The 20,805-nt window shown below is 42.4% G+C and overlaps 4 protein-coding genes across 5 annotated transcripts; 1 reads left to right on the forward strand and 3 right to left on the reverse strand.

Moving 5' to 3' along the window:
* Positions 1-1,665: 1,665 nt before the first annotated feature.
* On the reverse strand, positions 1,666-6,675 carry LOC127752520 (D-xylose-proton symporter-like 2). Its single transcript, XM_052277923.1, has 14 exons — positions 5,931-6,675; positions 5,722-5,828; positions 5,566-5,644; positions 5,416-5,475; positions 5,248-5,314; positions 5,038-5,162; positions 4,830-4,931; positions 4,370-4,738; positions 4,221-4,268; positions 3,919-3,981; positions 3,032-3,112; positions 2,537-2,635; positions 2,267-2,404; positions 1,666-2,160 (listed from the first exon to the last, which is right to left on the reverse strand). The coding sequence occupies exons 1-14, from the start codon at positions 5,970-5,972 to the stop codon at positions 2,032-2,034; spliced, it is 1,509 nt and encodes a 502-aa protein (XP_052133883.1). The 5' UTR covers positions 5,973-6,675; the 3' UTR covers positions 1,666-2,031.
* A 143-nt stretch (positions 6,676-6,818) lies between these two features.
* Positions 6,819-9,670, reverse strand: LOC127752530 (probable NADH dehydrogenase [ubiquinone] 1 alpha subcomplex subunit 12). Its single transcript, XM_052277935.1, has 5 exons — positions 9,485-9,670; positions 9,157-9,183; positions 8,942-9,033; positions 8,519-8,628; positions 6,819-7,146 (listed from the first exon to the last, which is right to left on the reverse strand). The coding sequence occupies exons 1-5, from the start codon at positions 9,571-9,573 to the stop codon at positions 6,982-6,984; spliced, it is 483 nt and encodes a 160-aa protein (XP_052133895.1). The 5' UTR covers positions 9,574-9,670; the 3' UTR covers positions 6,819-6,981.
* Positions 9,671-13,636: 3,966 nt separating this feature from the next.
* Positions 13,637-15,836, forward strand: LOC127752524 (probable WRKY transcription factor 33). Of its 2 annotated transcripts, XM_052277929.1 has the most exons (3): positions 13,637-14,248; positions 14,353-14,884; positions 15,392-15,836. In XM_052277929.1, exons 1-2 carry the CDS (start codon positions 13,869-13,871, stop codon positions 14,870-14,872), a joined length of 900 nt encoding a protein of 299 aa, XP_052133889.1. In that variant the 5' UTR covers positions 13,637-13,868; the 3' UTR covers positions 14,873-14,884; positions 15,392-15,836. The 2 variants fall into 2 exon arrangements, with proteins under 2 accessions (XP_052133889.1, XP_052133888.1); XM_052277928.1 differs by lacking the exon at positions 15,392-15,836 and having other exon boundaries at positions 14,353-15,367.
* A 2,532-nt stretch (positions 15,837-18,368) lies between these two features.
* On the reverse strand, positions 18,369-20,255 carry LOC127752531 (uncharacterized). Its single transcript, XM_052277937.1, has 3 exons — positions 19,910-20,255; positions 19,743-19,827; positions 18,369-18,715 (listed from the first exon to the last, which is right to left on the reverse strand). Exons 1-3 carry the CDS (start codon positions 20,203-20,205, stop codon positions 18,626-18,628), a joined length of 471 nt encoding a protein of 156 aa, XP_052133897.1. The 5' UTR covers positions 20,206-20,255; the 3' UTR covers positions 18,369-18,625.
* Positions 20,256-20,805: the final 550 nt, after the last annotated feature.

A 20,805-nucleotide genomic window follows, 5' to 3' on the forward strand; every position in this document is an offset into this window, starting at 1 on the left:
CTGTACTGATCATTGAGATTTGAGGAGGGTGCAGCGCTCTACTTCTTCCATCCCAATAAAAACTAATCAAATTCAATTCTAAATTAATTTCTGTCCTAACAAAAACCAATATAGAATTATGTTAAATCCAATTTTAAATTGGTTTTTATTGAGATGTGCTCTATCCGTCTGAAAACCAATCTAATACAAATATAATACATTTTAGATTTCTTTTTTATGGTACACAGGGAGTAGGGAGTATTAGTATTTTGTTGTTAGCGACTGAGCCGATTGATTGATGCCAGATGATCAATCAAATAAAGACATTAGGGCCGTGTTCTAAACAGCTGGTTCAGCTTAGCTATTTCTCGTTTCCATCAGTACGGTTTTTCAAACTAATAAACTATGTATTTCGTGCGAAAATTTTCTATATAAAAACTTTATTTAGTTCACAAAACAAAAACTTTTCATCTATCACATCGAATGTTTGGACACATGCATAGATTATTAAATGTGAAAAAAAACCAATTACACAGTTCTGACAGAAATTGCGAGACGGATCTTTTAAGCATAATTGCACCATGATTTGATAATGTGGTGCTAAGTAAACACTTGCTAATGACGGATTAATTACGCTTAAAAAATTCATCTCGCAGTTCCTTGGCGGAATCTGTAATATGTTTTGTTATTAGACTACGTTTAATACTTCAAATGGGTGTCCGTATATCTGATATGACACCCCAAAACAAAAAATTTTGAGAACTAGACCGGGCCAAAATATGCTTTAAAAAATCAAATAAAATCATTTTTAAATTTTTAATAATTAATACCTAATTAAAATGCTAATCGTGTTTCTCGTTTTACGTGTAGCTAATTAATATAAGGTGGTAAGATGGTGTTTGGGTGGGAGGGAGTCCCCCACCCAAACATCACTTAAACCGGCTAGCCGAGAAGAATACGGCCTTAATATAATGAATCGAGATAAAGATCTATCAAATTCGTTTAATTTTAAATTGTTTTATTTTGAAACAGAGAGAAGTAAGTATCATTCACATGCACGATCCATCCATTCATCATCGATTCGATCAGTTAAGTCAAATAAGCACGCAACGGACACAAAAAGGCAGTTGGCACATCACATGTATTCCTTGGACTTGGAGGGAACGGTAATTAGCCTAGCATACATGTGCAACAACTCTACGCAACACACACATGCTGCCACGTCTTCCTTCTCATCTCTCATTCTTTCATCTCACATGTTCCACAACTGTATCCAACAAATTGAATTCACAGGTCAGACTCATGTTCAGACCTACTCTCTCCATCCAATAAAAAATAACATATAGTACGGGATGTTTGGATGTAACGCATTCTAGTACATACTTGCAGTTGACGGATTCATGTAGTCTCAGGTTTTTTCAGACGAAGGAAGTAGCATTCGCATTCCCTTCTTCACAAATTTATTTATTACTCTAAAACATAAACTAGAGCTACAGGTTAGCACTACACTATCTTTTACACCTAGTTCCTTGGTTCTATAATACTAATTGTATTTCTACCATTTAAATTATATCCTAAAAAGATTGTATTTTTAATAAAGTCTACATACATGCAGTGTAATCATTAAATAAGGTTATTGTGGTCATTTGTGTGTGCCGCTAATTTTTCTTTAACCTCCTTGAAATGTAATTATTCTGGGATGAAGACATTATTATTTTTAGATCATGCCAAATATTCAGCAGGTGCCCAATAACATGGCATAAGCCAACTGCTCCTGCTGTACAGCATTAATCACACATATATCGTTCTCAAGGAAAAAAAATGATGTGCTCATGTATTATGAACAACAACCCAGTATGGACATATATGTTTGAACTATACTCTTTCTCCAACCAAAACAACGACCGAAAGCAACATAACTCACTCTCAATGGATCTCACTGTGTTACCTTACCACACCACAAAGATAGTCAGTCAGTCAGTCCAACAGCTTGCAACATATCTGAATAATAAGCAGTTCTCCTACGTGCCAGCAGCCGCAGGGCAGCTGGATCTACAGGCTGGCTTCAATTTCTTCCAAGGTGAGCCCTTTCGTCTCGGGCACGATGAAGAATATGAAAACAAGAGACGCCACTGCAATCACCCCAAACGCAGAGAAGAGGATCCCAGTTCCAATCAAATCCTACACCACAGTCACATATATAAGAGCAGTCAGTACACTCATACATAGCCTCTTCTTGGCTGGCATGTCATGTACACTCCATTGCACAAACCAACTTGAGACATACCTCCAATGGGGAGAAAGCAAAAGTGACTAGTGCATTGGAGGCAAAATTCACAAGAACAGCAATACTCAACCCACGCCCTCGCAGCCTTAATGGGAAAACTTCCGAAATCATAAGCCAGCCAATTGGACCGAATGACAGCTGCAGAATAACTTATCATTAGACAGATCGCCAAATATATATACACGGGCAGAATATCAACTGAAACTTTGCTACATAAAATTTCTATTTTTTTTCATTCATGCCAAACAAGGGTAAACTGGCTGTGAGTACCTGGTAGCAGCCAACATAGAGTAGAAGTGCTATTACAGCCACATAAGGAGCATCCTTCAATAAGGTGTAGTACGAAGATAACAAAAACAAGGAAACAGCCTGCACATTAAACCAATTAACAGATAAGTTGAGTGAGGAAGCAAAATCTCCTTGAAGATTATTGTATTATTTCACTCAAAAGAACATCACTGCATTTTTCAGAAATACGAACAAACCATCATGTGAAAACTATGCCTATAGCACCTATAGTCAACTCATCCCTACAAATTTCGATGCTACTTTGTTCCACAGAAACATACAACTGAACATGAAAATATACGATTAAGTACTTTTTTTCAGAAAATAAGGAGATACAGTTCTATTGAGATATCAGTTGTGTATCACATTGAACAGAGAAAACGAGCATGTGAATGATTGAATTGATATTTATTGAAGAAGCTCATGACTGCTTTTATCATATTTAGATAAGAGTGCATCTGTTGAGGCTAGACTTACAATCCCACTAACACCTCCAATCAGTAATGGTCTTCTCCCAAGTCTGTCAACCACAAGAACTGCCACACCAGTCATAATCAACTACAAAAGAAACACAACATCAGTTGAAATGATGCAGAGAGTATTTATTTGTTGCAACCTGTCTTCCCAAAATTAGTCACAAGAGTTATTTGTTGTAGATGTTCATGTTTCTTTATTTCTTGCACCAAAACCAACCGTATCTGCAATAATGTTGATTTGTTGCACTGAATTGATGCAGCTAAGACATGTAGCTCACTAGCTCACTGTTTTGTTAAATTGGTATTTGTGGCAGTAGGTCTATCGATTTGTTGCGCGAAACTTCATAGTTTTTACAAGTAATTGCTCATTGTTGCATCATGAGCCCTTGCATGTTGCATGGTGGTGTTAGTATTTTTGTGACAAAGGATGTTGTTTTTTCTCTGCCTTACATGGTGATGATATTCTCTCTCTTTTTTTTTGCTGGGATGGTAAGATATTCTAGTGGAGACTCAAAACACTTGAAACAAACAAGCTTCACTTTTATGGATGCACAAATTAATTTTAGATGAAGAGGAGAGGAGATGCAGCACATAAAAAGGAAAAGGGGATCCTCCCAAGATGGTCATGTCATCAGGTATTTGGTGCTGCCGTCTCAATGCCTGAGTGCTAGCTGTGTCCTTTTTTTCGTTAGTGTTGTCGTATCGAATAATATCAAGACAAATAGTGGTACAGGTTATTGCTCTTATGGGTGTATCGGTTTGTACTATTGTAGTAATTTGTTGCTAGTTCATGTTCATTCATAGGGGAATGGCAAATATGGAACAGCTTAAAGTTTGAAAATATCAGCGTGTGTTATATGTGAACTAATATTAAGAAGTACTATATACCTTCAGTAAGCCAAGAAGAACTGATACACGAGTAGCATCAGATGCACCAGAGAATCCAGCACTCTGCATGAAAGAAAAATGACAACTATGAAAAATACAGGAACTAAAGCGATGAAAGCATGGTGTCTGGAGGTCCCGTGAGCCCCACTTGACCTTACAAGAATAACATTATTTTTTATATTCTTGAGCAATATGGGGAAACATCTTATAACATGTAGGGGCTTCCATTTTTTGAGAGCCAACCATAGCACCACAAAAGGACATAGCTGAAATACGTAATTCATACAGAAAAGCATCAGTACCTGAAGGATTGTCGCAGCATAATATAGCACACTTGGTTGACCAGTAACCTGACAGATTCATACAGCAAGTGCATAAGAAACACACCGTCAGTTTCATCTTTACATCATGGAACATACGAGTATGGCTATATGATGACTTAAGAGACCACCTGCTGAAAGAACACCAAGCCACATCCGATTATCATTGCTTTGAGGCATTTTCCCTGAAAGATCTCACTGAAGCCTGCTTGCCTCTCTTGATCAACGTATGACAGTTCATCCAGAATCAAATCAACTTGTTCCGAAACCAAATCAGGAGAAGCTTGACCCCTCAATCGACATAAGCAACGGGTAGCATTTTCTTTTGACTCCATAATATTCCTCTTCCCTTGTATGGCACATAACAGAAGCCACCTAGGTGAAGCAGGTAACCAGCACATCCCAATTCCCATGATGAGACATAATGGTGTACTGGTGGCATACATGTAGCGCCAACCAGAAACCACTTCGACAAAGAGACTGCCTGCAATGTAGCCAAGCTGCAAAAGAGAAACGTAAGTAAATGACTAAGTAGTCTGAGAGAGAAAGGAAGAGAGGGGGAAAAGGGCAGGTCATGTAATGTGAACTTACAAGCATCCCAAGAACAATAAAGAACTCCTTGAGAGAAATGAGCATGCCTCTTATCTGACTTGGAGCAGTTTCTGCAATGTACATTGGAGCAGCATGCATAGCCTGACGAAAGCAAAGAGTTAGCGTAAGCGTCATAAACACCGTGTGGTGTTTGTATGTGTTTTGCAGTGTCAAGTATGGCATGAATAAGATAATTGTGGTTGATTACCAATCCTATTCCTATGCCATAGAAAAAGCGGCCAACCACCATGATAGGGAAGTTAGGTGCTGCTGCTGTGAGAAGAGCTCCAATCAAATATGAGACAGAAGAAAGAATAAGCTCTCTGCGCCGTCCTGTGGTAAGAGATAAGCATAAGCGAAAACAGAAGACGAGGGCAATGTTAAAAGAAAAGAGAGGAGGTGGGTGGGGGTATTAGACCTAGAAAATCGGCAATGTTGAATGCCAAGATGGAACCGATGAGAGCACCATAGAGTGAGCCACTGACCTGCATAAGCATAACGAGAATTGGGAAGAAGAAATGAAATTGTGGTAGTGTACAAGGAAAAAAAAAAGAGAAACAAATGGAGGAGAGGGTAAGGGCATTACGGCAAGGCCGGTTTGCAGCGATGACAAGTTGTACCATGTGGTGCCACTGAAGGTGGATGACTGCAAAGCAAAATGATGGGTAATCGTTCAAGTAATATATAGTTCTATTATTAACAAAATCGATGAATAGTGGAGTATAGTAATAGAGACCTTGAGCGATATGGTAGCACCAGACGTTGCTCCGATGTCGTAGCCATAGAGAAGGCCGCCCAAAGCTGGAAATAGGAAGCTGCAGAAGAAGGTGCCAGCCTTATTACCGACCAAGGAAGAAGAGGAGGAAGAAGGAGGAGGAGAAGAGGAACCCACGGGAGGATTGCGGCGGAGAGGCGGTAGGACTCGTGTGGCGCGAGCAGCAAGGGCGCAGTGCTCTCGCTCTCGCAGTCGCCGTGCTGGAGCTGGATCCCCTCTGCCCTCTGACATCAATCAGAAAAAAGAAGCAGCAAACAATCAAATCAATCTGCCGAGCCGATGGAGTAGTAGTAATTGGAATTGGTAGAAGCAAGATCGACAAGTACCTTGTTGGTGGTGGTGGAGTTGGAGAGAGGATCGTCCGCCATTGCCTTTTTTATATATATATAACTTGGAAATTGAAGTTATGGAGGTGTGGGTTCTCGTTCTCGGAGGAGGAAGAGGAACTTCCTAGTTGCCCCCTTATTCCCGGACTCGTAGCGTCTTTGTATAACCAACCAACCAACCAACCCCACAAAGTTCAGTCCTCCAAGCTAACTATACGAGTCATTTGGCTACATAACATGGACTACTCCTATGAACGGCACATGGTCAATCAAACCAGCAGCCGCCTTCTTAACAGTCTTTCTTTTCCTTTCCTTCCTTTGTGCCGAAACTTTAGCAACCGTCTTAGCAGTCTTTATTTATCTTTCCTTTGTGAAACTTTGACAGACATTGCTGCTGTCACAAACTCAGCAGCAGTCTTTCTTTCCCTTTCCCTTCTTTTTTTTTTTTTTGTTGGGGGTGAGCCTTCAGCAAATATTAGGATTAGGGAGCTACTCCATTCGTCCCTAAATATAAGAAATTTTGGTTGAATGCGACACATATAATAAATCTGAACATGAAGCCGGTCCAAATTACTAGGATACGTCATATTCAATTAAAATCTCTTATTATTAGGAGTAGCCAGCAGAAAATATTCACAAACAACACATGCAGACACTACACAATGAGTCGTGGCAGCCGCTTCCGCCCCAATTTCATTCCACCGAGACGAAGCCAACCACGTAGCCAGTAGCCCTCTCTCACATCCAGATCCAGCAGCTACCAGCCCAGTCAAGGACGGACGATACCGACGTTCTATCACATCACAAATCCAGACAATCGACAATATTTCATCTCAGCAAACCAGCATTCAACCCTCGTCCATTCAATGGGGACGACGCTCCGCTCCATCAAAAATAAACAAACATATCATATGGGAATTAAAACTCCATCATGTTCTTCCATTCTCAGGTAAACAATCCTCAAGACAACATTATTCAGATTCAGCCCACCGAGCCGGCTGACTGTTGTTTTAGACACCAAATCAAATGACACACTGGATCAGTGCCTTAATTAGGTTGCCTCTTCTTTCTTTGGTTCCCACGGCTGGTACCTCGTCCAGTCCCTTTGTCCTGGGTTTAGAGCATGCCCCTTGGAGTGGTAGATCAGTTCCTCACCCTCGCCGGAGAAGTTCTCCTTGTGATCCACGATGTACGCTTTAGCATTCTGCTCCAGTAGCTGCCACAACATACCCAAGTATGTCAGAATCACCTTTCCCATCCAACCACAACACCCACCCACATTCCCAGCAACTATTACCAGTGGCAAAGCCAGCAATTTTTGGAAGCCTGGGTGGTGCTCAACCCTAATGAAAACCAGTATGATCAAACATGTCTATAAGCTCAAATTTCTATCGGAGTCACAATTTTGTTATAAATTTATGATCCAATGAGTATATAAATTCCAGCAGATTTTCTAGTAGATAAAAAGTAGATAAGCCTAATAAAAAAGTAAATGAAGTCTCTTCGGAGACGCGAGATAAAAAAAGATAAATGAAAATTTATAGAGTAAATTTCACAAAACTACATATTTAGTTTTAAATTTATCAGTTTATCACAAAACTATAGATTTAGATATATGGTCACAAAACTATAGATTAAGTAGCAAATTTATCAAAATTACAGGTTTAGTGCCAATTCAATCATAAAACTACAATGTTTATAGCTCCAACATAATGGTAGTGCTAATGATTTGACCTCTAAATTCTGTAGTTTTGTGATAACGTCGATATTAAATATGAAGTTATGTGATACTTGGCCTTAAATCTATAGTTTTGTGAAATTTACTCAAATTTATACTACATCATAGCATCATAACAACTCTGCAAGAAATATAAGACAAAAATATTCCTTTTGTATGCCTTTCCTGGGCTATGGGATACATGCTGGCTGAGTAGACTGTGGGCCACATCAACATGATTAACTGAAGGTAACTAAATTAGGCAAGGATGACCTTGGGCCACCGGTTGCTACCTTCATGCTGTGGGACACAGCCAAACAGGCCTGCAGCTTGCTACCTGGCACCTACAACTAATTAACTTGCCAGGGAATCTAATCAAATCGGTGTTGTTTTATCACTAGGCTAAATGGTTCAATGGCGTTAAGCCTAGGCAGCCGCCCGGGAGGTGAATTCACCGCTGAATATTACATAAGAAAACGCCTAACAGGTAATAACATTTCTAAGCATCACACTGGACAGTACAAGTAACAAGCACCACCAGAGTTTTCATCATATACAGACTGCAGTAAATTCTAAAGGCTCCCCTGTTTGCTAACTTAACTAAACATGCATGTTTGCTCATTTAGCCATGGGAAGCAATAACCAAGATTTGCCCTTTTCAGATAAGCTTTCCTTGACTTGTCTGGACATTCGGTTGTTTCACTTTTGATGCCAAATTTGTGTCTACTTGTTTGGTTTTGAGGGCAAGACATTTTTTTCCCAAGATCCAAATTCCTAAGTCAGTGGCATACGATAAAGCATTACCATAACCTATAGTTATGTTGGAGGACCAAAGCTAGGAAACACAGCCAACACAAAGAAGAAAACTTGCCTTGTCCCCAGTGCTGTCGGTGATGTGGTGCAGCCATCCATGCCATTCAGGGGGCACTTGGGATGCATTGTAGCGCCCTTTCTCTGCATATTCTACCCACCTGTGCCTTCCTGCAGGGTTACCAGTATTTAGTTTTGTAGAAAGCACCTCTCTTTGGAGGAGACAGAAAGTAAGAAACGTTACATTACTACAAAGGCATGCATACCAGTCAAGCCCAGGGTGATCACTTATGAGCAAAGTTACAAATCTCAGAAGTGGAAGAAAAGAAAACAAGATGGCAAAAAAAAAAAAAGCAAAACAGGATAGCATAGCATGTCTTGTTGTGAGAAGATAATTGATGCTACTCTAGTACATTCCATGATTGAAATGAATTAAAATTGCATAATAGAATAAAATGTAGCATATGCGAGAAACCTCACTCACCATACTGAGTGTCATGTAGTTTTTCATAATATTTGTTGCCGAACTTGTCTACTCCTACAAGTGTGGCGCCGATATTGTGGATTTTAGTTTGCCTGAAAAGAGAGGATGATAATTACTACATTAGGCTGCGGCGACCTGTGGGGAGACAAACAGACACATCCAGATATGTGTAAAAAAAAGAATAAACGGAGAGCTAGTAAGAAGGGGGAACTTACAAGAGGTTTCCATCCAGAAGGCATTTGCTGCAAATGATACAAAAGCGATATTCAGTTTGATGGAGCAAGCAGATGGTATCGAGAAATGCAGCGAAAAGAAAAGCGAGGGTCGGATAGCCATTGGCCAATCGGTTGGGCTGGGCGGCATGAAGCAACAACCCTAATCGAGGGGATTCGGTGCTGAATCGAAGGGGAGAGGAAACTAGTATGGATCGGGGCCTAATTAAAGAGGAGAAACAGGTAGCGGACGGGACGCATGGAGATCCGGATCGGCGCCCTGCGTAGCATAGATGGAGGAGGAGGAGGAGAGGGGTTATAGGTAGCTTACAAGTAGCCTTCGTCGCGGGCATGGCGGAGGAAGTTGGAGAGGCCCTTCTCCCGGATGCCGTTCAACACGCCACGCACCACCGCAGCCATGGCTCCTCCTCCTCCTCCTCCTCCTCCTCAATCTCTCTCTCTCTCTTCCGATCTCCTCTTGGGTTCCTGCGGCTGCGGGTCGGAGTCGGAGGAGGAAGAAGAGGAACATGGATGGGCCAACCACCCACCAGACTTCATCTGTATGGGCTCCTCATTCACCTGGGAGCCCATTTCTGGGATGGGCCGAGTTTTAGGCGCTGCCAAAACTTTATCCAAATCACTTAGTATACTACTCCAGTCTAGTACTCCCTCCGTTTCACAATGTAAATTATTATATCATTCCCACATTTATATTAAAGTTAATGAATCTAGACATATATATCTAGATTCATTAAAATCAATATGAATGTGGAAAATACTAGAATAATTTATATTGTGAAACAGAGAAAGTAGTAGATTATTAGAAATCTCCAAGAGCTCCCTAATACCAGTTCTAAAAGATAAATTATAGGAATCTAATCTAAAACCATGTCTTCAAGAGATATCCAAAGACGGTCCCAATATTTACTGACACCCAAAACCATTGATGAAATCATGGGAGGATTTTGCCGCTCGCACCTTTCTTCTCCTCTCGTGACAATCTAGAGTTGTCGCATCCTGCCGAGCGCTCCTGGTGTTGGTGACCCTCCGTCACAGGGGCAGTGCTCAGAAAGGCATCGACAAGCTCGCCTCTGCTCCGACTAGTGTGCGTCCCTTCCGTCCAAGGCGTCGCTGCCCCTCCATTTAGGGCGTCGTCGGGACAACCAAGAAACCTCATGTATTACTCTATAGTGCCCTGCCGCGAGATGGCCGAGCCCTGTCTGCCCCCCTCGACGCGCCTTGTAGACTTGCTGATGCCCACGCTGTCCGCTGCCACAACTGCAAGGCATGCACGAGATCGTCCTGTTGCACAGCATAGTGAGCCGCTAGCGTGCGATTGGTTAGCAGCGCCTAGCATCGATCTCTCTCTTACCAGAAAAATGAAAAGACATAAACGGTCGAAGCAGGATCTAATTGAGATGATATGGCATATTTTAAAGTTGGTGGAAATCAAATTTAGAGGCATTCTTGGAGTAGGAGGTGATATTTGGGCCCAATTTTTTTTGGGACGATACTAGCTAATCCAAGATTTTTAGGAGTAAAATTTTAAGATGATCTTACATCACTACTTTTTTTTTTAGAATTACACAGTACAACGCAGAGCTTATATCCATCTTCTTTGTATTTGTTTGGAGGGTTAAGTACAGCATATGCAGCTCGCTAGGCAACCTTGTTATGTACAGCTAGCTACAGATCGACCAATATTATGATACTGTGTATGATCGCCAGGCCATATCATTATAGTAATATATGCAGTGGAGAATCAAACAACTTTCTGTTCCTTCCATTCTTGATGCAAGTCGCCATACGACTACTGTAGTGCACTAGTGATGATTGTTATATCTAATTAGGAATATTATACACAAACACACACACTTGAATTGATCAGTTACTAGCCTGCACTGCATGCAGAGGAAAGAAAATCACACTCGATCGATCAGTACCACCAGTTCTCTGCGAGTAATGTTTTTAGTTACTCCTCCATTCCATGCCTTGGATGCATTAATTAGGTTCGACCAAACTGCTCTCATCTGTAACGATGTGCGGCAGTGAATTGAATGGACTCCATTTGAATTATAATTGGCAGTATATATTAAGAAAAGCATTTCTAAAAATAAACTATGGATGTGGACTATTGAATTTGTTACAATGTAAAAGAAGAGAGCGCTAGTATTGCAGCCTAATTATTTATCTCTGGGTATATACGGCTGGTTTTTGCTGGAATAGCCGAAGGAGACCATCCAATATTATTAAGATATGAAGAAAATGTTACAAGAAAAGTTTTACATTGACAGTTGGCTATCAAGCAAGGATGTACACCAGAGCACACTCCCTGGACCATGTGCCAACCACCTAAACACATGCTACAGAGAGGGAAGCCGGGCACCGAATCAGCTATCGCTATGCGAGACCGATCACCACCAGGCCAACACCACCACCATGGAACGAAGACTCTAAAAATTACGCCCTCAAGAGGTAAAAATTATGCCCTCAAGAGGGTCGCGACACTGAAAGACGCCGTCGTCGTCCGTCCAAAGAACTGGACAAGGTTTACACCCAGAGCTCTTTGCTGAGGGAGGAGGGGTACCTCAACAGTATCCTCTGGAGGGTTAACACGCCCAAAAGTATGATCATTGTTGGCCCAATGACTTGGGCTAAGCTTTCGCTCGGAACCCCTACAACCCCTGTCTCCGTGGTCCGTCGCCCAACCTAAAACCACCATCCAAACATCGGCAGGTTATACTAAACATATACGGCCGGTTATACCACAGTCCATGCACTTGCTGATCTACTGCACATACTACATATGCTCTGAGTTTTAACTCATGGGGTTGCTAGCTGCTAGCTTAATTTAATCGATCCTTGTCCATTCATTCATTCTACCTTGTCGTCTAATCCTTGGAAACGAGAATCCAACTCTAGCTACTCTAGCTAGCAGTGTGGCAGCTCCAAAATGCATTTTGTTTGATTAATAATTTTTACAGATATCTACACAAGAATCATGGGTCAGACATACATATATACTAGTTGGCAGCCCGCCCCGCGTCTTTACCATGGGTTTTATAGATTTATCGTCAAACAAAATCATAGTTTTAAATGGTTAAGTGCAACTTTATATATATATAAAATATATGATAATGTGGATTTATATATGCCTTATGTTATTACAATACCATTCATGTTTTGTTTTTTCAAGTGTCATTGTGTATTGTTATAATATATGAATATTATCTTCATGCGTAATATGGGTATCGTTGTAGTTAAACAGTTTGCATCTCTCTACCTCACTCAAGTTTTTTCTGAAAATGGATTCAGGTAACTATACCTAATAATTATATGCAACCTTATCATGCATAATAAAATAAAACATACATATTAAACAATAACCACATATTATATTCGGAAAACATGGTGTTATGCATAAAATATATAGCAGTGCTATGCGTGACTATGAAGTGGAGCAAAGGGAGGTGAATAGATGGATAACTAATAAATGATTGAATTGAATGAATAAGTAGCTTCTTGATTCAGCGGTTGTTATCTTTATACTAATATGATCTGATGGCTTAAAATTGTTGATTATGTGGCTTTATAGAAGTAAATGCTTCTTAATGGGTACCAACTATATATAAAGATAGGATATATATTCAGTACTACTTAAGTCCAAGGGATGCACATCCTATACAATACTGTTGATATAGTAGCAGCGGATGACATGTGGGCCCGGACAATCCCCACTGAATTCCAAGTATTAATTACAATTAGCGGATGACATTGTAATCGTTCGATATGATTGTCGATGAACTACATGCACACAGTTTAATTAATCTAGCTAGCTGTACTTGCAATTGCTTGCATAATCATCAGATATATGATGAATTTCTCATGTAAAAAGAACCATGCCGTCCGTCGAATTAAAGGTACTATGGAGTATAGCTTTTTATCTGGAGGGCATGCATGGATATGCCTCTTGCTGTTGATGAAAGCTGCCTAATCATGCATATGGAAAAGTACACAAGATAGATAGCACATCGACAGTGAGGATCGGATGAATTAATTGGGGGAGATACAGTATATGTATATGAATGGATGGGTGAATGGATTGATACCTGAGATCGCCATGGCCATGCACCCATCAACAATTGTTGATCAATCTATTTAGGGTCTGTCTGTCTGACAGATATATCCATCAATCAGTCCCGTCCGTGCCCGCCGACCCACTCAAAGATCAATCAAAACAATAACTATGCATCAAAGTAAAATTAACAGGGTGGTAGTGAAAGGAAATGGAAATATATATACATAAAGCCTAAAAGGAGAGATGAATGGATGATGGAGTAACTCTAGTATAGCTGTAGGTGAGTGACACTAGTACTCATCATCATCATCATCGGTTGTTGTTGATGTATGACAAGACTAGCTATTACCTATCTCTTGCTAGCTATATATCGCACTATCTAGCTTCGATCGATCGATCGATGGGGATGTGGGGTGTGTTAGTTCCTTCGTCTTCTTTCCGTTGTGCTGGTATATATTCATATATGCATGCAAGGGCATGGCATGGTGGCCACAATATACTCTAGTTAAGTCGTCGTCGTCGTCGTCTTCTTCTTCAATACTATATACATATAATCCCTGTCCGGCCGGCCTGATTAATCTCCTCTGGAATTAATCTGGAGATCTCTTGCTAGCGAGATATATAGCGTCGATCGACCATGTGTGACAGCTTGTTTTGGCAGTCGTCGGCCGACCAAGGGGACCTCTCGGATGTGGTGAGGGCCAGCCTTCAGCTGCAGACGGCGCCTCGCCATCAGGCTGCATCGCCGCCGTATGTGCACCTCTTAGGAGGAGGAGGAGGAGGAGGAGAAGACCAGCTTGCAGCAGTGAGCCAACACGATGAGCAGCAGCAGCAGAGCATGGTGGATGCTTCTGCAGCTTGCGACCTTCTCCATGCGCTGTTGCCACCACCACCAGTAGTGCAGGTGCAGCAGCAGGGAGCGTCGAGGACGAGGACGACGATTGAGGAGGACACCACCGGCGACGGCGAGGAGTTATTTGCTGGTGCTCATTATGTCGTTCCGCCCATCAAGCGAAGGTACGTAGGTATTCTTTAACTTCTTATACTGGAGTAGTACCTAGCTAGCTGTAAGGATGGATGGATCTTAACACGTACAGGCATATATATATATATATATGCAGGAAGAGCCAGACGAAGAAGGTGGTGTGCATCCCGGCGGGGGCGAGTGGCGGCGGCGGCGGCGAGGTGGTGCCGTCGGACCTGTGGGCGTGGAGGAAGTACGGGCAGAAGCCCATCAAGGGGTCGCCCTACCCTCGCGGGTACTACCGCTGCAGCAGCTCCAAAGGTTGCTCCGCCCGGAAGCAGGTGGAGCGCAGCCGCGCCGACCCCACAATGCTCGTCGTCACCTACACCTCCGACCACAACCATCCATGGCCAACCCACCGCAACGCCCTCGCCGGCTCCACCCGCCCCTCCTCCTCCAACTCATCCAACATACGCCTCCAAGACAGTACTCCAGTTCATCATCAGAGTCAGACTGGCCACGATCGTCTTACGACCACTCACCTCAAGCAGGAGGACGTGATCATCTCCCCCTCCCTGCTGCAGCCCGACCACCATCAGCTGTGTACCATTATTGACACCAAGCACCACCTCTTGTTTCATCAAGACCATCCTCACAGCTTCGGCTTCTTCGACTAGCCACACTTTCTTGTAAGCTACTAGTAGCTAGCTAGCTACTTTACCATCTATATATAGCCTAATGTAAGCTAGCGTACGTGCTTAATTACTTGTTACAGAGCACGCCACAATTGTTAGTTAAAATGTTACTCCCTCCCGTCACAAAAGGAATATCGTTTAGAATGCCTCCACATTGCACAATCATGTGATGATTAATCTTGGTGATGAACAATTATCAAAGTAAAGTGTTTATTTAAAATACAGTGAATAGTTTTTTTTATTGTGGACGGTTTTTGTCGGCTCTAGGAGTCTAGTCAAACCGGTGGTGTTCGTGCAGTCTAATTGGAGTGCCCGACGGTCGAACCGGCAGACTCCAAGAGGGAGTCGGTTTTGGATTGTTTTTGTGGAATTTATAGATTGTTTCATGTTTATGAGTTCTAGATGGTTTTTATTCGTATGTGATATTATTGTGTGCTGATGTGAATCAACTTGGTGTGAACTTATACTCAAATATGAAATTTTTTTGTTCTTCATGTGTAGGTGTTAGTTGAGGCCATGGGAGTGTAGCTGGTGATGGATTGGGACTTATCATGCTAGACATGTGGGATGTTCAGGCTAGAGAACAATGCATGTGGAGGTGAAGGTTTTTATATGACATACACATAGAGTTGTGCCTATGGAAAGATGGGTCAAATTTAAAACGGAGTCCAAGTTTGAGAAGATTGGAGTGTGGAGTTGTATGGTGATATTGTTTGCCTGGTTTGATAGGTTTCCTATGTTGATTAGGAGTGCTAGTTCTAGTTGGATTCGTGGCTAGAGACAGTAATGTTATGGGTATAAATAGAAGACTGGTTGAGACTAGAAGGATATCAACGTTTTGGGAGAGGAAAGTTACTATTTGCTTCGGGCCTAGTTCGTGAGTTGAGAGAGAGGAGTGTTTTAGATGCAATTTATAAACATATATTAATGCAATAAAGTTGATCTACTTTCAAGAGTTTCTTTGATATGTTTTTATTTGGATCTCAACGGTCACATCGATGGCAAAGCGGCGGTCCAACTGGTGGTGCGGTGGTGGTCAAATCGGCGGTATCCACGTCTATAGACCGGTGGCGTCAGGAGGTTGTAGCGGCGAGCAAGGCAGCCAGATCAAAAGAGCATCGTCGGCCAAACCAGCGGCATCTACCCAGTCAAATCGAAACACACACGTCGGTCAGACCTGATCTCCATTAAATTTGAGGGTAACTTTTTAATTTTGCAAAATAGATTTGGTTTTTGGTGTTCCTACCATTCACCCCTCATCTAGTAGGCTTAGTTCTTGTTATTCAATCCTTCGAGAAGTTAATTTGACTATAAGGTTTCCTCTCCCTCCTTCCCTCCTGTTCCTCCTTGTCTCGTCGGCCGAGACGGGGCAAAGCCGCGTTAGAGGCGAACGGCGGCGTTGACGTAGGCCCTAGCTAGCACGGGTCGTGGTGGGTATGGAGGCATGATGGCAGTGACAACGGAGGTGGTGGGGGCATTCTGAGAGGTGGAAGGGTCGACGGTGGTAGCTACTAGCGGCATACGAAGTGGCAGCGCTTGGGGCCTAGGTGCCGATCGCGGTGTTGGTGGTGGTGCTGGCAGTAGTAGCGGTTGGCTTGCTTGGTGGTGATGGTGGTAGCTGATCAGCTCAGCGGCGTGCTAGGAGCAGTGCCAAGGGTGGTGGCAGAGGTCAGGGATGAAGACGACTCAATAGCGGCGACTCTCCAAACAAGATATGCTATGATGTTAGCTCGGCGAAGGTTGTGGTTTGTGATGACAATGGTTTTGTGGCGGCAGCTCTCCAGCGAGATAAGCTACTGCAGCTCGACGGAGGTCGTGGTTTGTGGTGATGACAGCGTGGATGCGATGATTCTCTAGCGAGATAAGCTTCCGTGACTTGTCTGATGTGAGATTCTACGGTGACAGCAGAGGGGTAGCATGATCGCTTTTGTGCGATGTGGCGATGACTTTTGGTGAGATAAGCTGCGGTAGCTCAGCGGAGGTGGTATTTTACGACAACAACGACATAGCGGCGATGGATGTGCTCATGCTAAGGGGGGCATTGATTGTCCGTCTGGTATGAGGCTGGTGCTTGGTGATGTCAAGGCAGCTGGGCGGACTAGTTCTGGCCCCTTCCTTTGCTCATGGCAGAGCAAATGAAGTTTTTACGGTTGCTACAGTGTCAACGAGAGAGTGTGCAGGTAGAAAGACATGCTAGCTCCACATCCGATGTTTGAAGTGATGAGGAAAAACTTGAAGTTAGTGTTTTTGTCTTTTCTTTTTGGTGGTTTGTTTTTTTAATCTCGATTATGAGATGTGGAGTGTATGCATTTGTGTAATCTTTGGTTGTGTATATCCATTTATAGGTATAGAAACCGATTCTCTATTCATTATTATGAAAATGATGTGTCGATTTTGGACATATTAAAATATTTGTAGCCAAGTTTATCCTAGCAATAGATTTCATATTATAAAACCTTGGATTTATACAAAAGAAATTAAATAGTCGTATTAACTTTGAAAAGTCCAAAACCCATTTTCTTCTAGTGACTAATTGAGGGAGTAGTAGTATGATCCTATTACCCTGTTATTTTTACTGAAACAAAAAAAAAAGCCTTTTGCTGCTATATGATAATGAGGAAAATTGAGGCAAAAAATATTTCGAGAAAAAAAAACTATCGATGCTATAGAGCCAACTAATGATAGTGAGCAAGCTGCATGCCGAAATTAAAGGTCAGTTTGATATGTAATTTCACGCTGACGCTGTTACCAGCTTGGTTGTTCTCGATCAATGTCTTGATTCAACATTCTACTGAATGGAGAGTGATATGCATAGGGTAACTAGCAAACAAGCTAAATCGATTATTAACAACGACGTGTGCCTGAATCTGGATCTCTATATATCTCCATCACTTCGCAGTGTCCCAATCTGCATTTCGTAATGAATGAGATGGCGATATTCAGTCCAAAGGACACTGTAAACCCCACAAAAGAAGGGAAGAAAAAAAATTGAAAAGAAGGAAAAGAGAGATGGGCACAGGCTGAAAGGAAAACCTGAGGTCCGAAAGCTAAAAGATAAAAAGCTCAAACGACAAGAAGAATCTTGTTACCACAATGCAATCCCTGTTGCTGCTAGGGTGCTAGCTGATGAGACTGGACAATGTAGGAAATATGTGGCGTCTTGTTGATTTTCTCGACCAATTCCGTCTCAAACACTCCCTGGAACTGATGATCAACAAGGCACATCGTGTCAGCTATGCTCTTATCTTTAGGTTTATGTGTGCATGATGTAGTGATCATCATCATCAGTAACTGAATTCAGAAACTCAAAATCGCCTGGCGATGATCAACGGCATTCACCCTCGAGCAGAAAATCTACTGGCCGCAATCTGAGAAAACAACAACTATGCCTTTGTGTGACCAGAGTGTCCATATCTAAACTCTCAGAGAAATATTGCCATGTTAAAAGTAGGCCTGAAGCTTGGATGAAGACGTTAAGTAGAATCGATGTGTGTGCAAGACCAATTTCTTCACCAGCAGCAGTTATCCCACTATTATGCTGAATATTGTACATAGCACAAGACGGGTGGGCTTTATCAGCCAGATTGTGCAGAAAACAAAACCAGATGAGAATGCATCAAACAACAATTGGGAAAAAAATAACATTTCAAATCAGTGTGAGGAATGCAGTAGTTGGCACTCAGTACTCGTCAATCTGTCTCGCATGCCAAACTCCATCATGTCTGTCCTGATTTCCTAGCTGCAGAAGTTGAGCTTCTTTATCACTTTTGCATAAGCTAAGTGCACTAATGCAGGCTTCCGAAGTCTTCTTTTCGCTTCCTTCGACTGCAACAACATAAACAATAGCATCACATACAAACTCAGTGTGCACTGGCCGGCAGTACCAGCTAAATAACATAGTGAGTAGAAATGAGAAGTTAAAGTGGCTATGAGTAACTTTGATCATATAAGAAAGACATGGATGCATCAATGAACTTTGGAAAATGTTTAATGAGTTCTGCAATTGGCTATGTGGAAATGAGTTTGATTCGATTCTGTGTAGCGTATAGGAGGAGGAAGGGTAGCTCAAGTGGTGTTGTCAGATTTTGTTACAACTTTTTGGAGACCGAAGTTACGGGACAACTGAAAGGTTTACCGAATCGGTCCACTATATTCATCTCTCTCTCTCGGGCGTGGAACCAATAGATTGGCGTTGGACTATGGTAAAACTAATCATATCGAGGAAGAGAAAATGGCAGGGCAACCATGTTTTCATGATGAGACATATGTGGTTTTGCAAAGATAACAGAGCAGAGAGTTCACCATCCAACATATAACAGTAACAAATCAAAATTTCCATTTAGACAGCATACATCGAAAGTTTGGTACTGAACACTGGTACAAGCAACAGGCATTCAAGAGAGAAGTTAAAGTGGCAGGAAAGGCATGGGGGAGAAGAGAAGATGGTCATTATGATTTTCTGGAGACTGAAGTTACGGGACATCTAAAAGGTTTACCGAATTGGTCCATATTCATATCTCTCTCTCTCTCTCTTGGGCACGGAACCAATAGATTGGCGTTGGATCATGGTGAACTACATATTGAGAGAGAGAGAGAGAGAAAATGGCAGGGAAATCCATGTTTCCACGATGAGACATATGCGGTTTTGCAAAAAAAGATAGTAACAAAGAGCAGGGAATTCATCATCCATGATATAACAGTAATAAACTGAAAAATCATGATACATCATTATTAAATCGAAAAATTAGGTTTCACTAGGAAAACAATTGGATACGTACAAGCAACAGAGAGATGATAAGGTCCTAGGCCTAGCAGGAAAGGCATGGGGGGAAGAAGATGGAAGATGGTGTACCTTGAGGTGAGCATTGTGGCGCTTGCCGGCTCTCCACCTGCGGACCTGGCCGTCATTCATGACTCTGAATCGAAACTTCATGGAGCTAGTAGTAAAAAAGTAGTAAGTGAGAAGTTGATAATAGTGATTGAATGATGGAAGAGAGGAGTGGAAGGAGGGATGCGTACGAGGGGGGCTTGATCTTGTACTTCTTGACCTTGGAGGTGGTGGGCGTCCGTGGCGCGCGCGATCTGTCCTTGGCGGCGAAGTGGCGCACCTGCTGCGTCTGCCATTGCATCGGCGGTGGGGAGGAGGGATGGAGACCCAGAGGAGGAGTCAAGAGGTGGTGGCGGGAGGAGAAGGGCAATGGCCTGGGGCTGGGGATGAGGTGCGCCGGAAGAGGGCGGTGGGCAGGGGCGGAGACAGAGGAGGAGAGGAGGCGGCGGCCGAGGCCGAGGCCGGCGGCGGCGCACCACCGCCGCATCGTGCAATGCCTCTCTCTTGTCTGTTGTTGTTAGGGTTTGTTCGAGAAGGGGAGGAGTCCAAGAGGGATCGAGCGACGAGAGAGATGAAGGCCCATATTGCATCCAGCCCAATTGATATCCGGCCTAGTGACGTGGGCCCAGTTAAGCCCATCAGTCTGTGTCGCTTTCTCGTGGCTGTCGTGGGTCACCAATCCTTTTCCCTTATAAATATATGTATAAATAATTCAAAAAGAAAATAAAAATCCCCACGAGGTCAAAACAGCAGCTCACAGGTTGCAAGTGGCAGTGGAGTAGTCATCAATTTTCCGTGGAGTATTGTATTTGTATGCTACTACATCCGTCTCAAAATAAGTGTAGTTTTGCACTATTTATGTTCAACGTTTGACCGTCCGTCTTATTTGAAAAATTTGTGAAAAAATTAAAAATATTTAGTCACACATAAAGTACTATTCATGTTTTATTATCTAATAGCAATAAAAATACTAATCATAAAAAATTTTCAAATAAGACGGACGGTCAAGCGTTGAACATAAATAGTGCAAAACTGCACTTATTTGGGACGGAGGGAGTAGTATTAATTTACTACTCTATCCGTCCCG

This window comes from Oryza glaberrima, chromosome 10, assembly GCF_000147395.1.
Source record: "Oryza glaberrima chromosome 10, OglaRS2, whole genome shotgun sequence".
In the NCBI taxonomy this organism is placed as follows: domain Eukaryota; kingdom Viridiplantae; phylum Streptophyta; class Magnoliopsida; order Poales; family Poaceae; genus Oryza; species Oryza glaberrima.

Excerpts from the sequence above, each read along its gene's own strand:
- LOC127752520 (XM_052277923.1), bottom strand. The coding sequence starts at position 5,972 with ATGGCGGACGATCCTCTCTCCAACTCCACCACCACCAACAAG. Across the intron at positions 4,739-4,829 it reads TTATTGTTCTTGGGATGCTT|CTTGGCTACATTGCAGGCAG; the intron begins GTAAGTTCACAT and ends TCTCTTTTGCAG. Across the intron at positions 2,636-3,031 it reads TTGGAGGTGTTAGTGGGATT|GCTGTTTCCTTGTTTTTGTT; the intron begins GTAAGTCTAGCC and ends TTTAATGTGCAG.
- LOC127752531 (XM_052277937.1), bottom strand. The coding sequence starts at position 20,205 with ATGCGGCGGTGGTGCGCCGCCGCCGGCCTCGGCCTCGGCCGCCGCCTC. Across the intron at positions 19,828-19,909 it reads TACAAGATCAAGCCCCCCTC|CTCCATGAAGTTTCGATTCA; the intron begins GTACGCATCCCT and ends TTTTACTACTAG. Across the intron at positions 18,716-19,742 it reads GCCACAATGCTCACCTCAAG|TCGAAGGAAGCGAAAAGAAG; the intron begins GTACACCATCTT and ends ATGTTGTTGCAG.
- LOC127752530 (XM_052277935.1), bottom strand. The coding sequence starts at position 9,573 with ATGGCTGCGGTGGTGCGTGGCGTGTTGAACGGCATCCGGGAGAAGGGC. Across the intron at positions 9,034-9,156 it reads CTTCTGGATGGAAACCTCTT|GCAAACTAAAATCCACAATA; the intron begins GTAAGTTCCCCC and ends CTCTCTTTTCAG. Across the intron at positions 8,629-8,941 it reads ACTACATGACACTCAGTATG|GAAGGCACAGGTGGGTAGAA; the intron begins GTGAGTGAGGTT and ends GTAACCCTGCAG.
- LOC127752524 (XM_052277929.1), top strand. The coding sequence starts at position 13,869 with ATGTGTGACAGCTTGTTTTGGCAGTCGTCGGCCGACCAAGGGGACCTC. Across the intron at positions 14,249-14,352 it reads GTTCCGCCCATCAAGCGAAG|GAAGAGCCAGACGAAGAAGG; the intron begins GTACGTAGGTAT and ends ATATATATGCAG.